This window comes from Apodemus sylvaticus, chromosome 18 (genome assembly GCF_947179515.1).
Source record: "Apodemus sylvaticus chromosome 18, mApoSyl1.1, whole genome shotgun sequence".
Taxonomy (NCBI): domain Eukaryota; kingdom Metazoa; phylum Chordata; class Mammalia; order Rodentia; family Muridae; genus Apodemus; species Apodemus sylvaticus.
The window spans coordinates 8,684,834-8,703,068 of NC_067489.1; the positions used below are offsets into that span (position 1 = coordinate 8,684,834).

The window sequence follows — 18,235 nt, forward strand, 5'->3', positions numbered from 1 at the left end:
GGTCATTTCTTTTTCACAAGGGGAACAGGAACACAGGGGCCATTGCCAGGCTGTGGGTCATCTCAGCAGTGCCACCCAGATTGGTTTTGGAAATAGAAAACTTTGGGCCAGTTACTGTGCACAGTGCTGTCTGCTGCGTCTCAGTCTTCAAGTGGCAGATACCCTCTCTTTTCCAACTGTCTAAAGCCTCTGCCCACCCCTCATGACTGCTCCCTGACCTTTGCTCCAGGCAGGCTAGAGCCCTTCAAAACAGCAACAGTGGAGGCTGGGCTCACTACCCACTCTGCCCTGCCCCCACGCAGTCTTCCTCAGGAGTCAGAGTAATGGCTAGGGAAGGGTGCTCAGCACAGACCAAGGCCTCAGGGGATGACTGTGATTCTCTAAGAGTTGAGAATTGGTAGCTCTAAGAATAACTGACCCCCAGGTCTGTGGGAAGATACTATACCCCATGTCTTGGGGCATCTCTTTCTAGATAGCCCGTTTCTCAGACCTAGTTAAGGACAGAACCACCACGGCAATTGCTCACTCAGCTAGAGCTCAAGCCCTGACCCCAAAATTAGATATGAGAGGCATGTCCATAGTTCTTGCCTCTGAGCCCCATGGATGCTGTCGTGACACGCTGTTCCTCCCCTCTTATGATAAGATGACATCAACATGTCTGGCCCTTCTCCACCTTCAGTAAGTAAGTTACACTAACAACAGTTTTCCTTACCTCTAAACATGATGGGAAATAAGGTTGAGGCCATCTATAATAGTCTCTTTTGTAAAACTATTTCATATATTATATTAATAGGTGTCAAAAACAGGCCTACAGAAACTGTCCTAGCACCTTCAAGCTCACAGAGCAATCTTAGATAAAATCTAAAATTATCAAAGAACTTAGCTTTTCGAGGTATCTGATACCTTTTCCACTCTTCTGACCTCATAGCAAGAGAGCTCTTTAGAAGCTCTCCTGGTCTCCTTACTTTCTCTGTTATGATGGGAAATGTATCACACACACACACACACACACACACACACACACACACACACAGATTGGTGCTAAGGTCAAGGATAGAGGCTTCCTTGAGTTACCCAATCCATCTTTGGCTTGCTGGTTATAAGCCAAGGTCGTTTGGCAGCATGTGGATAAGTTTATTAGAAGAACCAAGAGAAACTGGAGCAGCTCTGTGAGAACTCTGTTTCCTAGCTCAAACTGAGGATCTAACGCCTTCTTATCTGGCGTCGTACATCAGCGGGACCTAACATTTCTACTGTGCTTCTCGGCACTGTGAATGGCCCCAGCCTTTTCTCTATTGTAACAACTCAGGTTGTCTCTAGACATCCCCAGTAGAGAGCCCCCACTCTAAACTGACTCAGTGTTGAATAATAGATGTCATGGTATCAAATTACATCTGCACCGAGCCTTTGAAGTTTATTCTGTAGTATCTGTCTGACAGCTTACAAAGCAGCGTCTATATTTTCATCTAAAACTCATGGTAGAATGGCTTCAGAAATGGCAAGAGAGCAGTGAGGTCCTGCTTCGGATGGAGAGATTGCCTGGCCCCTGCGACCACACAAAGTACAACTCTTCAGAATTGTGCATCTGAGGAGATGGGAGTCTGGCTCTGCTGCTAAATTGGTTCTCACCAGTGCCTAAAACGATGTTTATGATGTTCTCATCAGGAGCCAGCATAAACTGGTTTCTTAGGAAGCAAAGGTCTATTCCCTCAGCATACTGAGCTTCTGGCCAGAGAAGGTACTGGCAACTATAGATATCTGTGACAGGCCAGGCGCTATACGCAGTGGTCGATCATGTCCAGTGGCCTTGATGAGTCCTCACCATCTCCCAGTGAGGTCTGTCAGAATATGCCCATCGTATAGATGAGGAGACCAAGGAACAATTCAAATAAGAGGCTTGCATGGGGCCTGATAACCAGAGGGCGGAGCTGGCTCCTTCAAGTCAGAAGCCAGAGCCACTGTGGAGCCCGGGGCGGGGTGCCTGATGATGCTCCCCTCTCCCATAGGTCATGATGCTAAGCTCAGTGCCAGAACTACACGGCTACATCGATAAGTCACAGCTGACCGAGGACCTCGGGGGGACCCTGGACTACTGCCACTCCAGGTGGCTGTGCCACCGCACAGTGAGTGGCCTTGGGGCTCTGCAGCCATGTTCTCATTATGTCATAGGCCGGCAGAATAGTTTTCACATGACAACACAGCCTTTTAAAAACAGCTCACATGAAGTTCCTTCCCCAAGAATGAGGAGATGGTCTCTGTAGACCTTAGTCACTGTAAAGAAAGACCATGAGTAATGAGCCTGGGCGCGGCCCTCTCTGAGCTTAGAGGGGGAAAGAGAAAACCCTACCGAGCTCTGTGTTGTGGTCATGGCACAACACTCACGAGTCTCCTGAGTCTCCCACGAAGGAGGTGGAGGTGGAGACCCTGAGCACAGAATGACCCTGGGCCACAGGGATATTTGCAAAGCCTGAGGTTGAGACACTCACCGGAAGGTATTTGCTGGCACCCCTGTGTCCACAGAGCTTGGAGGCCACCCTCTCCTTTCCAAGAACAGTCATGGTGTCAGCTTTCAGAGCTGCAGGCAGCTCTCCCTCGCTCCCTTGCTCCCTCACGGGCCTGTGCAGGATTCCGTGACTCGCTCTCCCCCCTCCCCAGGCGATTGAGAGCTTCGCCCTGATGGTAAAGCAGACGGCCCAGATGCTGCAGGCCTTCGGGACCGAGCTGGCCGAGACCGAGCTGCCCAACGACGTCCAGTCAACCAGCCTGGTGCTCAGCGCGCACACGGAGAAGAAGGCTAAAGTCAAGGTGAGTGTGGCATATGGGGCTGAGGCACAGAGCGGGGCGATTTGATCCTAGACACACGGTGTCCGGTGCGTTGCCACATGGAAGGGCCAGAAGTAAGCGAGTCTCTGGGGCTCTTGGTGGGACACTGAGAACTGACCACAACCCTTTCAAAGCCCTGCATGTGTGCAGATGGCCGGCACCCCGAGCCCAGAAAACCTGAGGGACTTCAGAGTCTCCGCAAAGCCAAGGCCAGAGCACTTCTCTGGTGGGTGTGCCCTGTAGGGGGGCTGGGCAGCTCTGGAGTAATGGGGCAGGGCCTTTGCCAGTTCCTCTCACTAGTGACTGATGGAATTGTGTTGAATTTGCTGCATAAAATAATCATCATGCTACAAACTCATATCGCTTTCTGGAGTCAGGACATTCTGCATCACTGATGGCTTTGACACAGCAGGGTCTGGGTGGCTGTAAGCTGTTGCGTGTCCTGAGGATAACACCCCATCTGTGTGAGGCATGTCTCTCACTCCTTAGAAAAATGGCTTTTGCCTGCACAACAAGGCCAACTACAGGAGAGATGCTCAAAAGTTTAAGTTCCGCTGGGCGGTGGTGGTACACGCTTGTAATCCCAGTACTTGGGAGGCAGAGGCAGGCGGATTTCTGAATTCAAGGCCAGCCTGGTCTACAGAGTGAGTTCCAGGACAGCCAGGGCTACACAGAGAAACCCTGTCTTGAAAAAACCAAAAAAACCAAAACAACCAAAAAAAAAAAAAAAAAGTCTAAGTTGCAGCGACTTTTGATCTTCTCCCCATGCCCTGAGCGGCCCCATACATCTTAGCCGCAGCAAGCAGCAGCGACACCACCCTTGCTAGCATATATTTTTTTACATTAATTCTTTGAGAATCTTATATAAGTATGCAATGTGCTTGACAATTTTAAGTGCACTGTGTGATCACCCACAGGGCAGTGTTCCCACCCCGTGCTAGCCCCACCTACTCACTGTTGAGGCCTGAGCCCAGCCAGCTGGCTGCAGTACAAACCCTGTTCTCTCTCTCTCTCTCTCTCTCTCTCTCTCTCTCTCTCTCTCTCTCTCTCTGCAGGAGGATCTGCAGTTGGCGCTGAAGGAGGGGAACAGCATCCTCGAGAGCCTCAGGGAGCCACTGGCTGAGAGCACCGCCCACAGTGTGAACCAGGACCAGCTGGACAATCAGGCCACCGTGCAGAGGTGAGGCCCACACCCGCTGCCTGTGCCCTCTGCTCTGGCCAAGGTGCAAGACTTGCACAGATGCATGGCCACTGTGGAAACACGAGACTACTATCCAAAAAAACGATTACAAGAGGTCCCAGGCAGGTAGCCCTCCGACCAGCCTCCCATGATAAAGAAGGGAAGAGGGAGTTTGAGAACAGACAGTTTCACAGACTGGAAAAGGTTGGGCAAGCCACAATAGCAGAGCACCTTAGACTCAATGGCTCCCACATCCCAGATGAGCCCTTGTAGGAGAGTCGCTCAGGGTGCCTCTGTTCTAGCCTTGTGTCTTCAGGCATGCATTTTATTACTATCCTAGCAAAGGTACTGTCTGCATTTCTCACTGGTTCTCCATGTTTATAACACAGCCCCGGACAGGGTGCCATGAGTCAATGTCTGCTAGTACTGCCTGTTGTTTTGACAAATCGAGAGCACTTTTGACAAATCGGCATCCTCGCCACACTGCAGACCAGGAGGGTGCTGTTCCCACCTCCAGAACAGGCTCGGAGCACCTGGATGCACAGAATTTTGTCCAGAAACCCAGCGATAGGCCCCCTGGCTGTGGCTCCCGGCACTCACCTGGTGCTCACCCACACCGGCTGGGGCTGTGTGCACAACAGGCATGTCATACCTGGGAACATAGGAGAGGCACACAGTTGGTTACGCAGGCTCACTAGCAGGAGGTCTAGCCAGCTTCACCCTGGGAGATTTATCAGCTCTTCCAAGACTAGGGAAAGGGTCAGAAAGGAAAGGTAGTGCTGGTTGGTTCTGTTTAAAGTCCTTTAGCAAAAGTAAGCCTGAGGTGGGGTGGCAAACACCATCTCCAGACCTCTGTGGCCACCTGCTCTTCACCCTGGCCCAGGGTTGTCATCAGAAAACCCAATGGCCCTTCAAACGTGAAGGAATATAGGACTAGGGAGATGGCACAGTTGATCATGCTTGCCACACAAGAACAAAACCCTGAGTTAGGATCCCCAGTAGAAAGCTTGGGCGTAATGGCTCATATTTGTAATCGCAGTGTTGTTCAGGTAGAGACAGGCAGATTCCTGGCACTCACCGGCCAGCCATTCCAGCAGGAATTGACAAGATCTAGGCCCCAGGAGAGAGCCTGTCTCAAATAACAGTATGGAAAGCAACTGAAGAAGGCTCCTGGTATCAACTCCTGGTGCACACACACACACACACACACACACACACATAACACACACACACACACACACACACACACATAACACACACACACACACAGCGCACACACACACACACACAGCGCGCACACACACACACACACAGGGCTCTGCCCTAATGCATCCATGTGATATAGGCGGATGCAGGAAAGAAGTTTGAGCCTGGGTGTCTGATGTGCATCTCCCTTGTGTCCCCGAGAACCGCAGTAGTAAGTGCGTGAGTCTGGGGAGTCACTGGAAAGCTTATCAGGGACGCCTCTGTGCACCCTGGGAGACACAGCCTTCCTCACTCCTGTGACCCCTTCCTCTCTCCCGTTTTCAGGCTCCTGGCCCAGCTGAATGAGACCGAAGCTGCCTTTGACGAGTTCTGGGCAAAGCATCAGCAGAAGCTGGAACAGTGCCTGCAGCTGCGGCATTTTGAGCAAGGTTTCCGGGAGGTGAGTGGCGGAGCTGCGGTTATGGCCGCTGCCTTTCAGGAAGCAGGAGGAGGCTCATCTGCTGTATTTCTAACTCAGTCACCACCCCTGGGGTCACCCAAGACCATCCTGCATATCAGATATTTATTTATATAAAATTCACAACAGTCAGAAAATTATAGTTATGAAGTAGCAACAAAAATAATTTTATGGTTGGGACTCACCACCACATGAGGAGCTGTATTAAAGGGTCACAGCGTTAGGAAGGCTGAGAACCACTGGTCTAACTTATATGGCAACTGAAGAAAGCTTTCCAGAGCAGGTGACATTTCAAATCTACTTGTTATTCATGTGTGAAGGGGGTGTATGCATGATTTGTAAGTGCACACATTGATGTGTGTGCATGCATGTGTGCATGCATGTGTGCACATGTACGTTAAAGCAAAAGCTAGATGTCTTCCTTTATCTCTCACAGCCTGAACACAGGGTCTCCCACTGAACTGGAAGCTTACTTAGCCTAGACCACCTGACCTGCGCGATCCCAGGATCCTGCTGTCTCTACCCCCACACCCCAATGCTGAGATTTTAGGCACACACAGCCATGCCCAGCTTTTTATATTGGTGCTGGGGATTTGACTCGAAGCACTAGCTCTTGCCCCTTGAACCACCTCAGCCACAGATAGCATTTTAAATCAAACCTTCTACTCAAAGACAATTCTAGATTCATTTGTAGTCATACAGAATGATGCCGCAAGCTCCTGACCCCCTTTGCTGCAGGAAGCCATGGCTCAGTGTTGCAGTCTGGACTGAGATCCAGGCATGGCTCCCGAAGGAGGCACAGATGTTCCAAGCCAGTCTGCCTTTGTTGCAGGTCAAAACCACCTTGGACTCCATGTCCCAGAAGATAGCTGCTTTCACGGATGTCGGCAACAGCCTGGCCCATGTGCAGCACCTCCTGAAGGACTTGACGACCTTTGAGGAGAAGTCCAGTGTGAGAACTGGGCACGGGTGGATGGGGAAAGGTCACGGCTGCATCTGACTGCAGAGGGCACAGGACTGAGTTTCTCCTTGGACATAAGCTCCTGTGGTACCTGAGGAGTGGCATGGGCAGTGTGCAGGGACCCCTACATGTCCTCTGCCATCTCGGGCTCACACCCGATCCTCCACAGCCCTGTCTAGCTCTGTCATTATCCCTTGACTTTCAAACATGAACTTACTAGGTTGCCTGGGCAACCCAACACCTTCCTGACTCCCACGACTTCTGGCCTCAGAATATGCAGAGGACTCAGTGCCCTCAGGCACCAAAGCCCTCCACAAACTCCATGCCCATCATCCACCTTCAGACAGACACCAACAGGACTAATAGGACCAATAGGTTTACCATTTGTCTCTCTGCATGGGACTAAACAGACTCTTGATGTGTCCTGCAGGTGGCTGTGGACAAGGCCCGAGCCCTGTCACTGGAAGGTCAGCAGCTGATTGAGAACAGACACTATGCTGTGGACTCCATCCACCCCAAATGTGAGGAGCTCCAGCACCTCTGTGACCACTTCGCCTCTGAGGTCACCAGGAGGCGGGGCCTTCTCAGCAAGTCCTTGGAGCTGCATAGCCTCCTGGAGACGGTAGGACACCCAGCTGGACTTAACTGAACAACCAGAGGGCGGGTGCTCACACACACACACACACACACACACACACACACACACACACACACACCCTGCATCCTATCTTGCGCACCCTGCATCCTGGCTTGTCCACTCAGCGCCCCACTAATGGTTTCTTGGGCTCTCTGTTACTCCCACTATATTCTGACCCCCCCCCCCCATGGTGCATTCAGCCCTGGAAATCAAGACAGCTTTGCAATGCCACGCCCCTCCAGGTCCCCTTTGCAAGGGACCTCATTTCCTGCAGATGCATCAGACTGGAGGCAGCTGTGGGGAGCACAGGGCTCCAGCAGGCAGCCACACAGGGGAAGGATGGGGCGGCAGGTGCTGAGGCTGACAGCCTTTTCTTGTTTCCAGTCCATGAAGTGGAGCGATGAGGGGATCTTCCTGCTAGCCTCGCAGCCTGTGGACAAATGCCAGTCCCAGGATGGCGCGGAGGCAGCCCTTCAGGAGATCGAGAAGTTTCTGGAGACCGGTGCAGAAAATAAGATTCAGGAGCTCAATAAGATTTACAAGGAATATGAGTGCATCCTCAACCAGGACCTTCTGGTAATGCCAAGCACGAGTGTCTATCTCCGACGGCAGCCTGGGGGCTGGGGACCCACCTCATAGGATGTCAAAGAACCTGTCTTTGAGGTGCTAAGGCTTGAGCCCAGGGCCTCACACCTGCTAGGCAATATTAGTGAGCTAAACCCTCAACCCCAGAAGAACACTTTGAGTAGGAGACGGGGCTGGTGGGTAGGAGTGCGAGGGGTGGGGGTGGGCATCAGGTTCAGCCCTTCCTCCATCACAGAAGTTATCCCGTGCCACCACCTCCCCCAGCATCGCCTGGGACAGGTGTGGGGTTGTGGTGTGGCGTTCACTGGAACCCTGGTCGTACCTGGGTACCTCTGATATTACACGGAGGATTGGCTGGCTCCCCTATTCCCCAGCCAGCTGCCCTAAGCACACTTCTGGGGCGATAGGGAGAGATCGATCCCCCGCCCACAGGCGTCCTTTCCGAGTTCTGGAGATGGCGCCTGTCCTGCTGGGGGTCTCACGCAGGTCTCACTGTCTGACCAGAGCTGGTACAGCACGGATCATGGAACGCCCCACTGACCTGGGGCAGAGGAGGCTGCAGCCGCTGACACTCTCTCTGGATGACAGGGTGTTCTTAAAGGGCTGGAAATGACATTTGCAAGGTGTCTCAGAAGCCATGTCATTTCAGGAACACGTGCAAAAAGTCTTTCAGAAGCAAGAAAGCACTGAGGAGATGTTCCACCGCAGGCAGGCCAGCCTGAAGAAACTGGCAGCCAAGCAGACACGGCCTGTGCAGCCCGTGGCCCCCCGACCAGAGGCGCTTACCAAGTCCCCCTCCCCCTCACCAGGTACACTCTTCTCTCAGACAGCCACTTGGCTGTGTGAGGAGCCAGGCCTGCCTCATGTGCTCTCCCTGCCCTCCCTGACTCCGTTCACTCTCAGCAGCCTGCAGCTCAGGGCTTATTCTGTCACCCATTTTGATGGACTTACTAGGACTCAGCCACACTCTGCCCCATCATCAGCTGTGGCTGCTTTTATGCCCTGGCCATGGCAGAGTTGGGTCCCTTCAGCTGAGTTCTAGTGACCCTCTGAACACTGACCGACCCAATAGGAAAGGGCCTCAAGTCTCTTCCTCTGACCCATTCCCTCCCTGTCCATCCATTATCCATGCCACAATCGTGCCCCTGGATCAGCTCTGACTCTTCCCAAGTGCTCCAGGCTGTCACTCACAGTGGAACCGTGTTTCAGACCCCATGAGCTGTGAGGGTGTCTGGTCACCTTGCTTAGAGAGGTCCTCCTCCCTACATCAGGAGAGCAGTCTTTCCCTTCCACCCTGGGACAAAACAAAAACAAACACACAAAAATATCCCAGAGAAGAACAGGCTTCTGTGTTGGCCTACGGCAGCCATGAGTATCTTGTAGAAGCGCCCCACCATTCTGGGTGGTGGAGAATAGGGGGGAGGAGATGGCCCGAGCAAGGGGTTCCAAGGTTTCTAAGGTGCCAGCGAGAGTTCCCTCCCTTTTTTCCACTGTCTCCTGTCTGCTCTTCCCAGTCTAGAACTGTGGCGGCCCAGTCAACACCCCTTGCCCACCAATCACCTTTCCTCCCATCTTTATTGCTGTAACCGTTTCTTCTCTTCCCTTTTCCCTCTGGGTACAGTTCTCCACAGCGCTAACTCCCTTCTCTGCCTCTTTCTACGTTAGGCTCCTGGCGAAGCTCTGAGAACTCCAGCTCTGAGGGCAGCGCCCTCCGCAGAGGGCCCTACAGGAGAGCCAAGGTGAGGCTCATGCCGCGATGACCCTGTGTGTGCCTGTCGGAGCCGTAGCAAGGCAGCTCGGCACCCTCCTCTGGTGTGACCTGGTTGTCTATGGCTCTGGGGCACTGTTGCCCTCCTCAGATTCTATTCCAAATGGGAACCAAGGTGGGTGGTCAGGGCCCGAGGAAGCACTTCATCCTCAAGCCCAGGACGCTGTTCTCTCCCCAGAGCGAAATGAGTGAGCCCCGGCAGGGCCGCACCAGCTCCACAGGGGAGGAGGAAGAGAGCCTGGCCATCCTACGCAGGTGAGCGCTGTGCTTCTGATCAGGCTGCGGGGCTGGGAGCGTCTGGGTACTGACGACAGGAAGATGGGAAGCCGCACTTAAGACCTTGGCATACAGAGCAGGAAGGAAGCCAGCACCATGTATATGACAACTGAAAACAACATGTGAGCTAGAGGACACACACACACACACACACACACACGTAGGCTGGGCAGGTGACCATCTAAGCCCTTACTGTGCATCCTACCTTCTGCTATATGTGACCATGTACCTATCCACCAAGGCACCTGCAGAGTAATGACTGAACGCTTTGACATACTCAAGGCCTGCCCTCAGAATGTCCCCCACTGAGACCTGCCTGTTGATCACCTTCAGCCAAGTCCCTTCACTCATGAAGTCTCTGAGCAGCATGCAGGCCAGACAGTGTGAACACAAGACGGTAAAAATGCAGAGAAGAAAAAAACCACTCAGGGGTGTGTTAGCCAGGACCTGGGGTCATGACCTCAGGGATGGCAGGAAAGGGGTCAGCCCTACATGGTCCTACCTGACTACTTGTGTTGGCGCTGTGTACAGTAAGAATAAAGAAATGCTCTTGGAAGCACATGAGCAAACAGGTACATGCAGGCAACGTATTTCCAGATGTCCCCAACCAGCTCAGCAGTGTCCTTCCTAGGAGATGCAGGACAGTGAATGATGGAAATAGAACACCAGCTGAAAGGAACATTCTGTCACTTCTCGCTTCGGATGCAAGATGGAAGAGGCAGAGGGGGGCGGGACAGCAGAGGAGCTTCCGGGCAGGGTGACACACAGGGGCCCTGAGACGGAGGTGGCTTCCCATGTGCCCATGCAGTGTGTGGCCGAGTAGCAGGTTCAAGGCTCTCCACTCTGCTAACCCAGTCTCACTCACAGGCCTAGGAACTTGGCCATTGGCTGCTTTATAACAGTCCGTGTCCAGGTCTCAATCTGGTACTCCATGGGCCGTGGCCTTTGTGGATGAATGGGCAGATGGTCTATAGGTAGGTGGTCCGCACATCTGAAAGGCATGGATGGCTGGACACTTTGTAAGCCTGCCCTCATCTCCTCCTGGGCCCCACACTGCTAGGCACACTGCTGGGCCGCAGATGCTCACCAAGGAGCTGTCCTGTGCAGGACAGGAGCTGAGTGAAACTGAAGAGCCACACCTATTCAGAGGCTCTGGGGTAGGGGTTGGAGGTCCTTCCTGGTAAAGTTGTCTTGGCAAGACTCCAATGGCTTGCAAAGGAAGCGGGGGCATCGTGACTTACGAGTATGTGTGGAGGTGGCATCGTGTCTCTCCAGATGGCCACAAAGGCCAGAAAGTGGGTAGAGAAATCAATCCCAGAAGGCAGTGGGAGCGGACAGCACAATTCCCCATACTGGGAGAGTCCTAGATTTGTGACTTCTCCATTCACAAATAAGTCCCCTCACTCAGTAATTCCAGATGATTCTCTCACGCTAACATCTTTGCTCCCCGTGCTCTGTCCACAGACATGTGATGAATGAGCTTCTGGACACGGAGCGGGCCTACGTGGAGGAGCTGCTCTGTGTCCTGGAGGTGAGGATGGGCGTGTGCCAGTGTTAGGCCTGCCCTCACACAACAGCTCCATTTTCAAATTGTTGCTAGAGCTAGACCTCTTGACAAAGGCTAATACCTGGGCTACAGAGCAAGTTCAAGGCCAGCTTGAAGCCCCATCTCAAGGTAAAAAAATGAAAAGAGACTTGCCTAGCATGAGGTCCCTGGTTTCATTTCCAGCACCACACAGACACACACAACACATACATACACACACACCATACACATACACACACACACACACACACACCATACACACTCCATACAAACACATGTTTATCACAAACACAAAGGATATTTTAAAATGCTGCTTAGAAATGAGGACTTATGCCCACAATAGAGTGTATGAAAATGCTCATAGCCGGTTTATTTGTATCAGACCCAAACCAAAAACAGCTCAAATGTCTTTCAGCAGGGAGAGCAGCTGGACCTGCCCAGGAGCAGAGACAAAAGCCACAAAAGCTGTCCATGCACATAGCAAACACATGGCCCACATGACCTCAGTGACAGTGATGGGGGTCATAGGAAACAGTGCACACAGTTCTGTGTATGGTGTAGTGGTGCACCCTGTAATCCTAGCACCCAGGAGCTAAGGCTGGAGAATCACTGTGAGTTCAAAGCCAGCCTGGGCTACATAAGGTGTAGGTCAGCGCAGGCTATAGGATAAGGCCCAGCATCATCTCTGTCTTACACACACACACACACACACACACACACACACACACACACGGATAAAAGAGAAAGTTCCAGGACAAGGCAGGTCTGGAGTAAGAGGCCTTTGAGGAGAGGACCCTGGGCCCTGAGTCCTCTCAGCAGTGGAAATTAAGAGCAAGTTACTTTGGATACATACAGCTCCAGCACAGCCTCTGCCTTGTGTAGGTGAGACCGGATGGAAAGGTCAGAGAGGAAGACGGGAGCTCCACCTGCCTCCACTGGTGTCTGTCTGTAGTCGCTTGTGCTTTATGAAACTTTTCCAGGTGACCATTGCAGGCAGGCATGGACAGAGAGGAGTAGTGTGTCAGTTTTCATTGTCTTTCTGGCTCTATGCATGGACCTCAGGACAGGGTATGCACACCGGGCAAGCACTCATCCCTGAGTTCCTCCTCGGCCCTCGCCTCACTTAAAGCAGTGAGGCAGAGTCCCTGTGTCCCGATACTCACACCAAGCCCACCGTGCTTCCTGTCAGCTCCAGGCATGGCTCTCCTGGCTGACCGCCTCCTCCCCTCCCTTGCAGGGCTATGCTGCAGAGATGGATAACCCCTTGATGGCACACCTCATCTCCACAGGCCTGCAAAACAAGAAGAACATTCTGTTTGGGAACATGGAGGAAATCTATCACTTCCACAACAGGTAGGACACCTCAGTCAGATGTAGATGCATCAGACATGGACGCACACAGTCCCTGTGATCCCTGCTTCTGGCATGGCTGTCTTTGGGGAGCAGAGATCCATAGCCTGGGGTGTTGGCTGGGCGCAAATCTCCAGGGAGAGCACCAGAGAGCGCGGAGTATGTGCCCTGATGCATTCTCTCTCGGAGGATAGGCTCGCAGCCTGCCGGGGGATTGGGAGTGGGGACAGGGTCCCAGGCAGCAGCCCGGCCCTCAAGCTTCCTCTTTAGTACTTGGGACCTCCAAAGGCCAGGTCCTTCAGCAGGATCTGCTGGCTTATAAAGGAAGCAGCTGTCCCCCCCACACACACACACCACACACCACACACACACACACACCCCACACACCCCATCCTCACGCAGCTGCTCAGAACCTTCCCTTTGGCATCACTGAGGCTGGTCCTCAGCTTGGCTCATGTGGCTTCAAATTGCAGTGGCTCCCAAGCATCCTTCCTCTCCTGGGACCTGCCCCAGGGGACAGGTAAAGCCAGTGTTTCCACAGGAGGCACAGGGGAGTTGGTGGATTCCAGAAAGCCGACAAGCTCACGGCCAGCATATACAAGGCTCGCAGAGCCTTTGAGTGTTCGACCCCATCTCTGCCCATCTTCTCCCTCTGCTCCTAGAAGGGCAGCTCTGACTTTTGTATGAAGTACAAGGCCAGATAAAGGGAGACTGCTGGGCTGCGGGCACGGAGGAGCCAGGGCCGGGTGTGGGCTGCAGGCTCCCAGACCAGGTGGGGAGGTACTGCCACACTGTAACAGGATTGTTCTGGGTCTCTAAAGACAATGCCATCTGATTCTGCTGTGTTCACTGCCTCACTGATAACCTCTCCACACAGAATATTCCTGCGGGAGCTGGAGAGTTGCATAGACTGCCCAGAGCTGGTGGGGAGGTGCTTTCTGGAAAGGGTATGTATCTAAGACAGTGTGTCTCTCAGGGCTCCTCTGAGGGTCCCTGGACCTGCATCACTGAGTGGGGGTGGGGGGTTGGTGCTTCCGTGTCACACACCATGTATGGCAGCTTGCCTGCCGGTCAAGGCTGCCAATCACTGATGTCTTCAGCTCCCACTGCAGCTGAAACCAGACAAAAGTGTCTCCAGTGGAGTGGGAAAGGAAGGGAACGTGGGATCTTGCTTCTAAGGCTAATGACTGCTTCTTAAAAAGAGGAAAACCGTCAGGCACAAGGTTTGGAAGTGGTGGAGTCATCAGTTCTGAGGCCTAACACAGTGGAACATTGTTTCTGAGGCCCGGTGTGACCAAACTTTCCTTGTGGGTTAGTTTGTTGTTGCCTAAGCCTTGCTCGCTGGGCAACACTGGAAAAGGCACTGGGCTCTCTCTACATCCATCTTCTCCTCCTAAGAATCACAGGTGTTTCCCTCACAGGGTAGTGGAGCTCAGTCTGAAAGAGCAGCCTGTGGAGACGCTTTGACCAGAAAGAGCGGAATGCACACCGCTTCCCTCAGACCCATTGCCGTGTTGAGCCCTGTGAACTGTGTCAGATTCACACCTCCCTTCCGGGAGGTCGCTGACAAGAGAATACAAAGCAACGCCATGACATGAACTAGAGGCTCCTGGGGTACAGCTCAGTGGTAGAGCGCTTGTCCAGCACACACCAGGTCCCAGGGTCTAGCCCCATACTCTACTCGAGTGTGCGCAGGAACTGGGCGCAGACACTCTGGAGAGTCACTACCAAGGCCAGGTGAGGTGGGCCACACCCCACACCTCTAACCCTAGCATTAGCAGGGAGGTGCTTGGAGGTCTCTGAGTTCAAGGCCATCAAAGGCTTCATAGTGAGGCCCTGGCTCCAGGTAGGAGGGAAGACAGACCCATATTTATCTTAGCTCAGCCTGGCCGTTAGCATATCTCCCAGAGTCCCCAAACCTGGGGTGGTCGCCACTCTGTGGGCCCATGAGCCCTAGCCAGCATCAGCACCCCTGTGACCGATAAGAATCCCCCATGTAATGTCTACAGCCCTCCATACCTCAGCATTCCATCCCACAGTCGTCTGTACCCCAGAGCTGCCTGAGTCTCCTTGAGTTTCTCAGGGGCAATGTCGTCTTACACAGAGCTCAGGGGTGCTTACAGAATAACCCATAGCATGCTCCTCAAGTCTGCAGCATCGCGGCTGGACTACTCTTTAAAGTCTCTCCTGTAGAGTAGGAGTCTGTGTGGATCCCTGTCCTGAAGAGCTCCTTACCCTGGTGAGAAGCCACCTGTGTTGAGCTAACTGTGAGATAATGAAAAGGGAATTGGGATTAAGGAAGTGCTAGGAAATGGCCTTCTGGTGGGAGATGCTGCCCAGCTGTCAGTGAGGATGGGCAACCTGTGGCAAGCACCATGGCAGCGGTGAGGTGCAGGCCACCCTCTATCTTTGGAACTGTTCTTGCTCCACACTCACCATGCCCATAGTCTGACCCTCAGCAGCTGTGGCATTAGGGACCTGGGCACAGAGCCCCTGCCAGCAGGAGCAGACGCTGCCTGCCCCTCATTCATGGCGTCCCTTGATCCGAGCTCAGAGCTAACAGGCCACACTAGGTGGGGATAATATTAGAAATCACAACCCAGGAGGACTCCAGAGTTAGAGGGACAGCAGGGCGTCCAGGCATGGAGGATGCAGGCGTCACCCTTGCCAGCCTGCTGAAGGAAGCCAGGGTAGGTGTGGCTCAAGGCACGTGAAGATTACCCTTGCCCCATGGCCCTCTGTACCCACAAACCATCAAGGTTTTATTCCAGAGCCTGTTTCATGCCTCAGAACCATATGGTCCACACTACCTGCCTTTCAAAATATGTCTTAAACTGTGTTCCCACACAGTCTATCCCAGAGCCCCTGCATTTTAGATCCATCGATACCCTAGGAACATCTGTGATGTATAGCCATATGTACCCTATGTCCATTAAAGATCCAGAGCCTTCGGAACCCCCAAACCATCTGCTCCCCCAGAGCACTCTATTCTAGACCTAGCCACACCCCAGGCCCTTCTACATCCCCTGAGCACACAGGGGCAATTCGATTTTACAAAATATTAAGGTTTATTTTTAGTATGTATATATGAGTATCTGAATGTATGTATGCATGTATGTATATATATATATATATATATATATATATATATGTGTGTGTGTGTATACTCTGTGTGTGTGTGTGTGTGTGTGTGTGTGTGTGTTGTGTACAGAAGCCAGAAGAAGATGCTGTCTCCCTTTAACTGGAGTACTGACAATTGTGAATTGCCACGTGGATGTTGGGGACCGAACCTGTGTCGTCTGCAAGAGCATCCGGGGCCTTTTTTTTTTTTTTTTAAGATTTTCTTTATTTAATGTATATGAGTACACTGTAGCTTTCTTTGGACACACCAGAATCCATTACAGAAGGTTGTGAGCCACCATGCGGTTGCTCGGAATTGAACTCAGGACCTCTAGGAAGAACAGTCAGTGCTCTTAACCGCTGAGCCATCTCTCTAGCCCCTCAGCCAGTGCTTTTCACCACTGAGCAATCTCTTCAGTCTCGCTCGTGTGTATTCTACAAAATAACCTATATAATTTACAAACCTGCCTGAGGGCACCCTGAAATTTTATGTAAATAAGCAGATTGTACTGCAGACCACCTCTCGGCAGAGCTCTCTCCACCTCTCCACACTGTGAATGGTCAGGGCAAGGCGGTTAGATATGAGGGAGGCTCCAGTGTTGGTGAACAGCAGTCCTGAGGGCAGCAGGGCTCAGGAAGCTGGCCAGCCCGGCGTGCCTGCGAGGCAGCCTGCACTCTTTGTCCCTCCCGGCTGCAGATGGAGGAGTTCCAGATCTATGAGAAGTACTGTCAGAACAAGCCACGCTCCGAGAGCCTGTGGAGGCAGTGCTCCGACTGCCCCTTCTTCCAGGTTGGTCCTGAGCCCCTCGCCCTCTAGCATTTCCTTTCCCGTGGCCTTGGACAGAGCCGTGGCCTTGCGTAACCGAGTGTTTGGTGGCTGCAGGAGTGCCAGAAGAAGCTGGACCACAAGCTGAGCCTCGACTCCTACCTGCTGAAGCCTGTGCAGAGGATAACCAAGTACCAGCTGCTGCTCAAGGTGAGCCTCTGGGGCAGCTGCCTGGGGCAGCCACACCCGCCGCTGCGGGGCTCAGTGAACCCTGACCCTAGCCCCAAGGGGGCTCTTAGGAGCCACTTGCTGCGGCCCTGATTCATTGGCCCATGTGTATGGGCCTACTGTGTGCTAAACCTTGTAGAGTGCCAGGTACCTGCCCACGGCCAGCTATACTAGGAGTCTATGCTGATGGCCTATGGCCTCTTCATGAGGATGAGAGCAGAGCCCTGTCTGTCCTGTTGGTCCCTAGCACAGTGGAGAGTGAGGAGCTCTGGCTTAGAGTTAGCTCAGTGTGGCCGCACAGGAAAGGGTTTGCATCCCTGTGCCTTTAGCATGGTCATGGCAGCAAGCAGGAGACAGGGATGCACTTTTTCAGCCAGGTAGCACCTGCTCCGCAGGACCCAGCTGTCCACCTGTTGTCCCGGCTTCCGGGTTTCCTGACAAGCAGCAGGACTCTGGTGGTTGGTGTGCCAGTGTCTGTCTGGGGGCCACACCTTCAGGCCTTGCCTGGAATCTGAATCTGAAAGACAGCCAAGCTGCTCCTGGGGAGAAGGGAGAAGACCCTGGTATCTAAGTGCATCCTCTTGCATTCTTCCTCAGGAAATGCTGAAATACAGCAAGCACTGTGAAGGGGCTGAGGACCTGCAGGAGGCGCTAAGCTCCATCCTGGGCATCCTCAAGGCGGTGAACGACTCTATGCACCTCATCGCCATCACTGGCTATGATGTAAGGCCCCACAGTGGCACCATGGTGCTGAGGGCACACTGGCCTTTGCCCTATCTTGGTCCTGGTCTCATGAGCAGTTTGATAGGGAAATCTTATCAATACTTCCAAGCTCCCTGAGTCTTGAAGTGAACACATGTGGCCCAGAGCCTAGGGCAGACCCACGTTCTGAGTTAGGAGCTTGTCCATATGCGGAGCAGACCAAGACTGTTCCCCTAGGAGGGTGAGGGTCTCTCCAACAGGATGCACCTGAAATCGCTTCCCTCCTGCCTACTTCCTGGACAGCCCTGGGACCCTCTGTTTTCTGTGATGAGGTGTGTGGTCCAGTGGCTGGTGACAGGTGGCTGGTCTAATGGCCTAGGGTCTCTGTATAGGCCACCTGAGTCAACATAGAAGGATTTTGCTTCTCTGAATGACCATTTAACATTTATTTTCTGTTTTTTATGACTACATGGTATTCATTTTTAATAGCTTATGACAGTTGAGTGTGAAGCTCAGATTCCATAAACCCCATCCCTGCTTCTGCCTTGGTGACACACCAATTCCACCTGATTGGGCCATGGGGACATGTGGTTGGCTGAAGTCTGCTGTGCGTTAGGTTCCGAGCTGTCC

The 18,235-nt window shown here is 52.9% G+C and overlaps 1 protein-coding gene across 6 annotated transcripts in view; it reads left to right on the forward strand.

The window, feature by feature from the left end:
- The window catches only part of Mcf2l (MCF.2 cell line derived transforming sequence like), a 147,239-nt gene that overhangs the window by 118,719 nt on the left and 10,285 nt on the right, over nucleotides 1-18,235 (forward strand). For all 6 annotated transcript variants that reach the window (XM_052162328.1, XM_052162322.1, XM_052162324.1 and 3 more), the window contains 16 exons: nucleotides 2,007-2,123; nucleotides 2,656-2,805; nucleotides 3,879-4,003; nucleotides 5,534-5,648; nucleotides 6,499-6,618; nucleotides 7,058-7,249; nucleotides 7,649-7,840; nucleotides 8,499-8,658; nucleotides 9,515-9,588; nucleotides 9,796-9,872; nucleotides 11,358-11,424; nucleotides 12,677-12,792; nucleotides 13,667-13,736; nucleotides 16,607-16,699; nucleotides 16,793-16,885; nucleotides 17,501-17,626. In XM_052162328.1, the coding sequence (XP_052018288.1) occupies nucleotides 2,007-2,123; nucleotides 2,656-2,805; nucleotides 3,879-4,003; nucleotides 5,534-5,648; nucleotides 6,499-6,618; nucleotides 7,058-7,249; nucleotides 7,649-7,840; nucleotides 8,499-8,658; nucleotides 9,515-9,588; nucleotides 9,796-9,872; nucleotides 11,358-11,424; nucleotides 12,677-12,792; nucleotides 13,667-13,736; nucleotides 16,607-16,699; nucleotides 16,793-16,885; nucleotides 17,501-17,626 (1,887 nt within the window). The remainder of the gene's footprint in view (nucleotides 1-2,006; nucleotides 2,124-2,655; nucleotides 2,806-3,878; nucleotides 4,004-5,533; nucleotides 5,649-6,498; nucleotides 6,619-7,057; nucleotides 7,250-7,648; nucleotides 7,841-8,498; nucleotides 8,659-9,514; nucleotides 9,589-9,795; nucleotides 9,873-11,357; nucleotides 11,425-12,676; nucleotides 12,793-13,666; nucleotides 13,737-16,606; nucleotides 16,700-16,792; nucleotides 16,886-17,500; nucleotides 17,627-18,235) is intronic.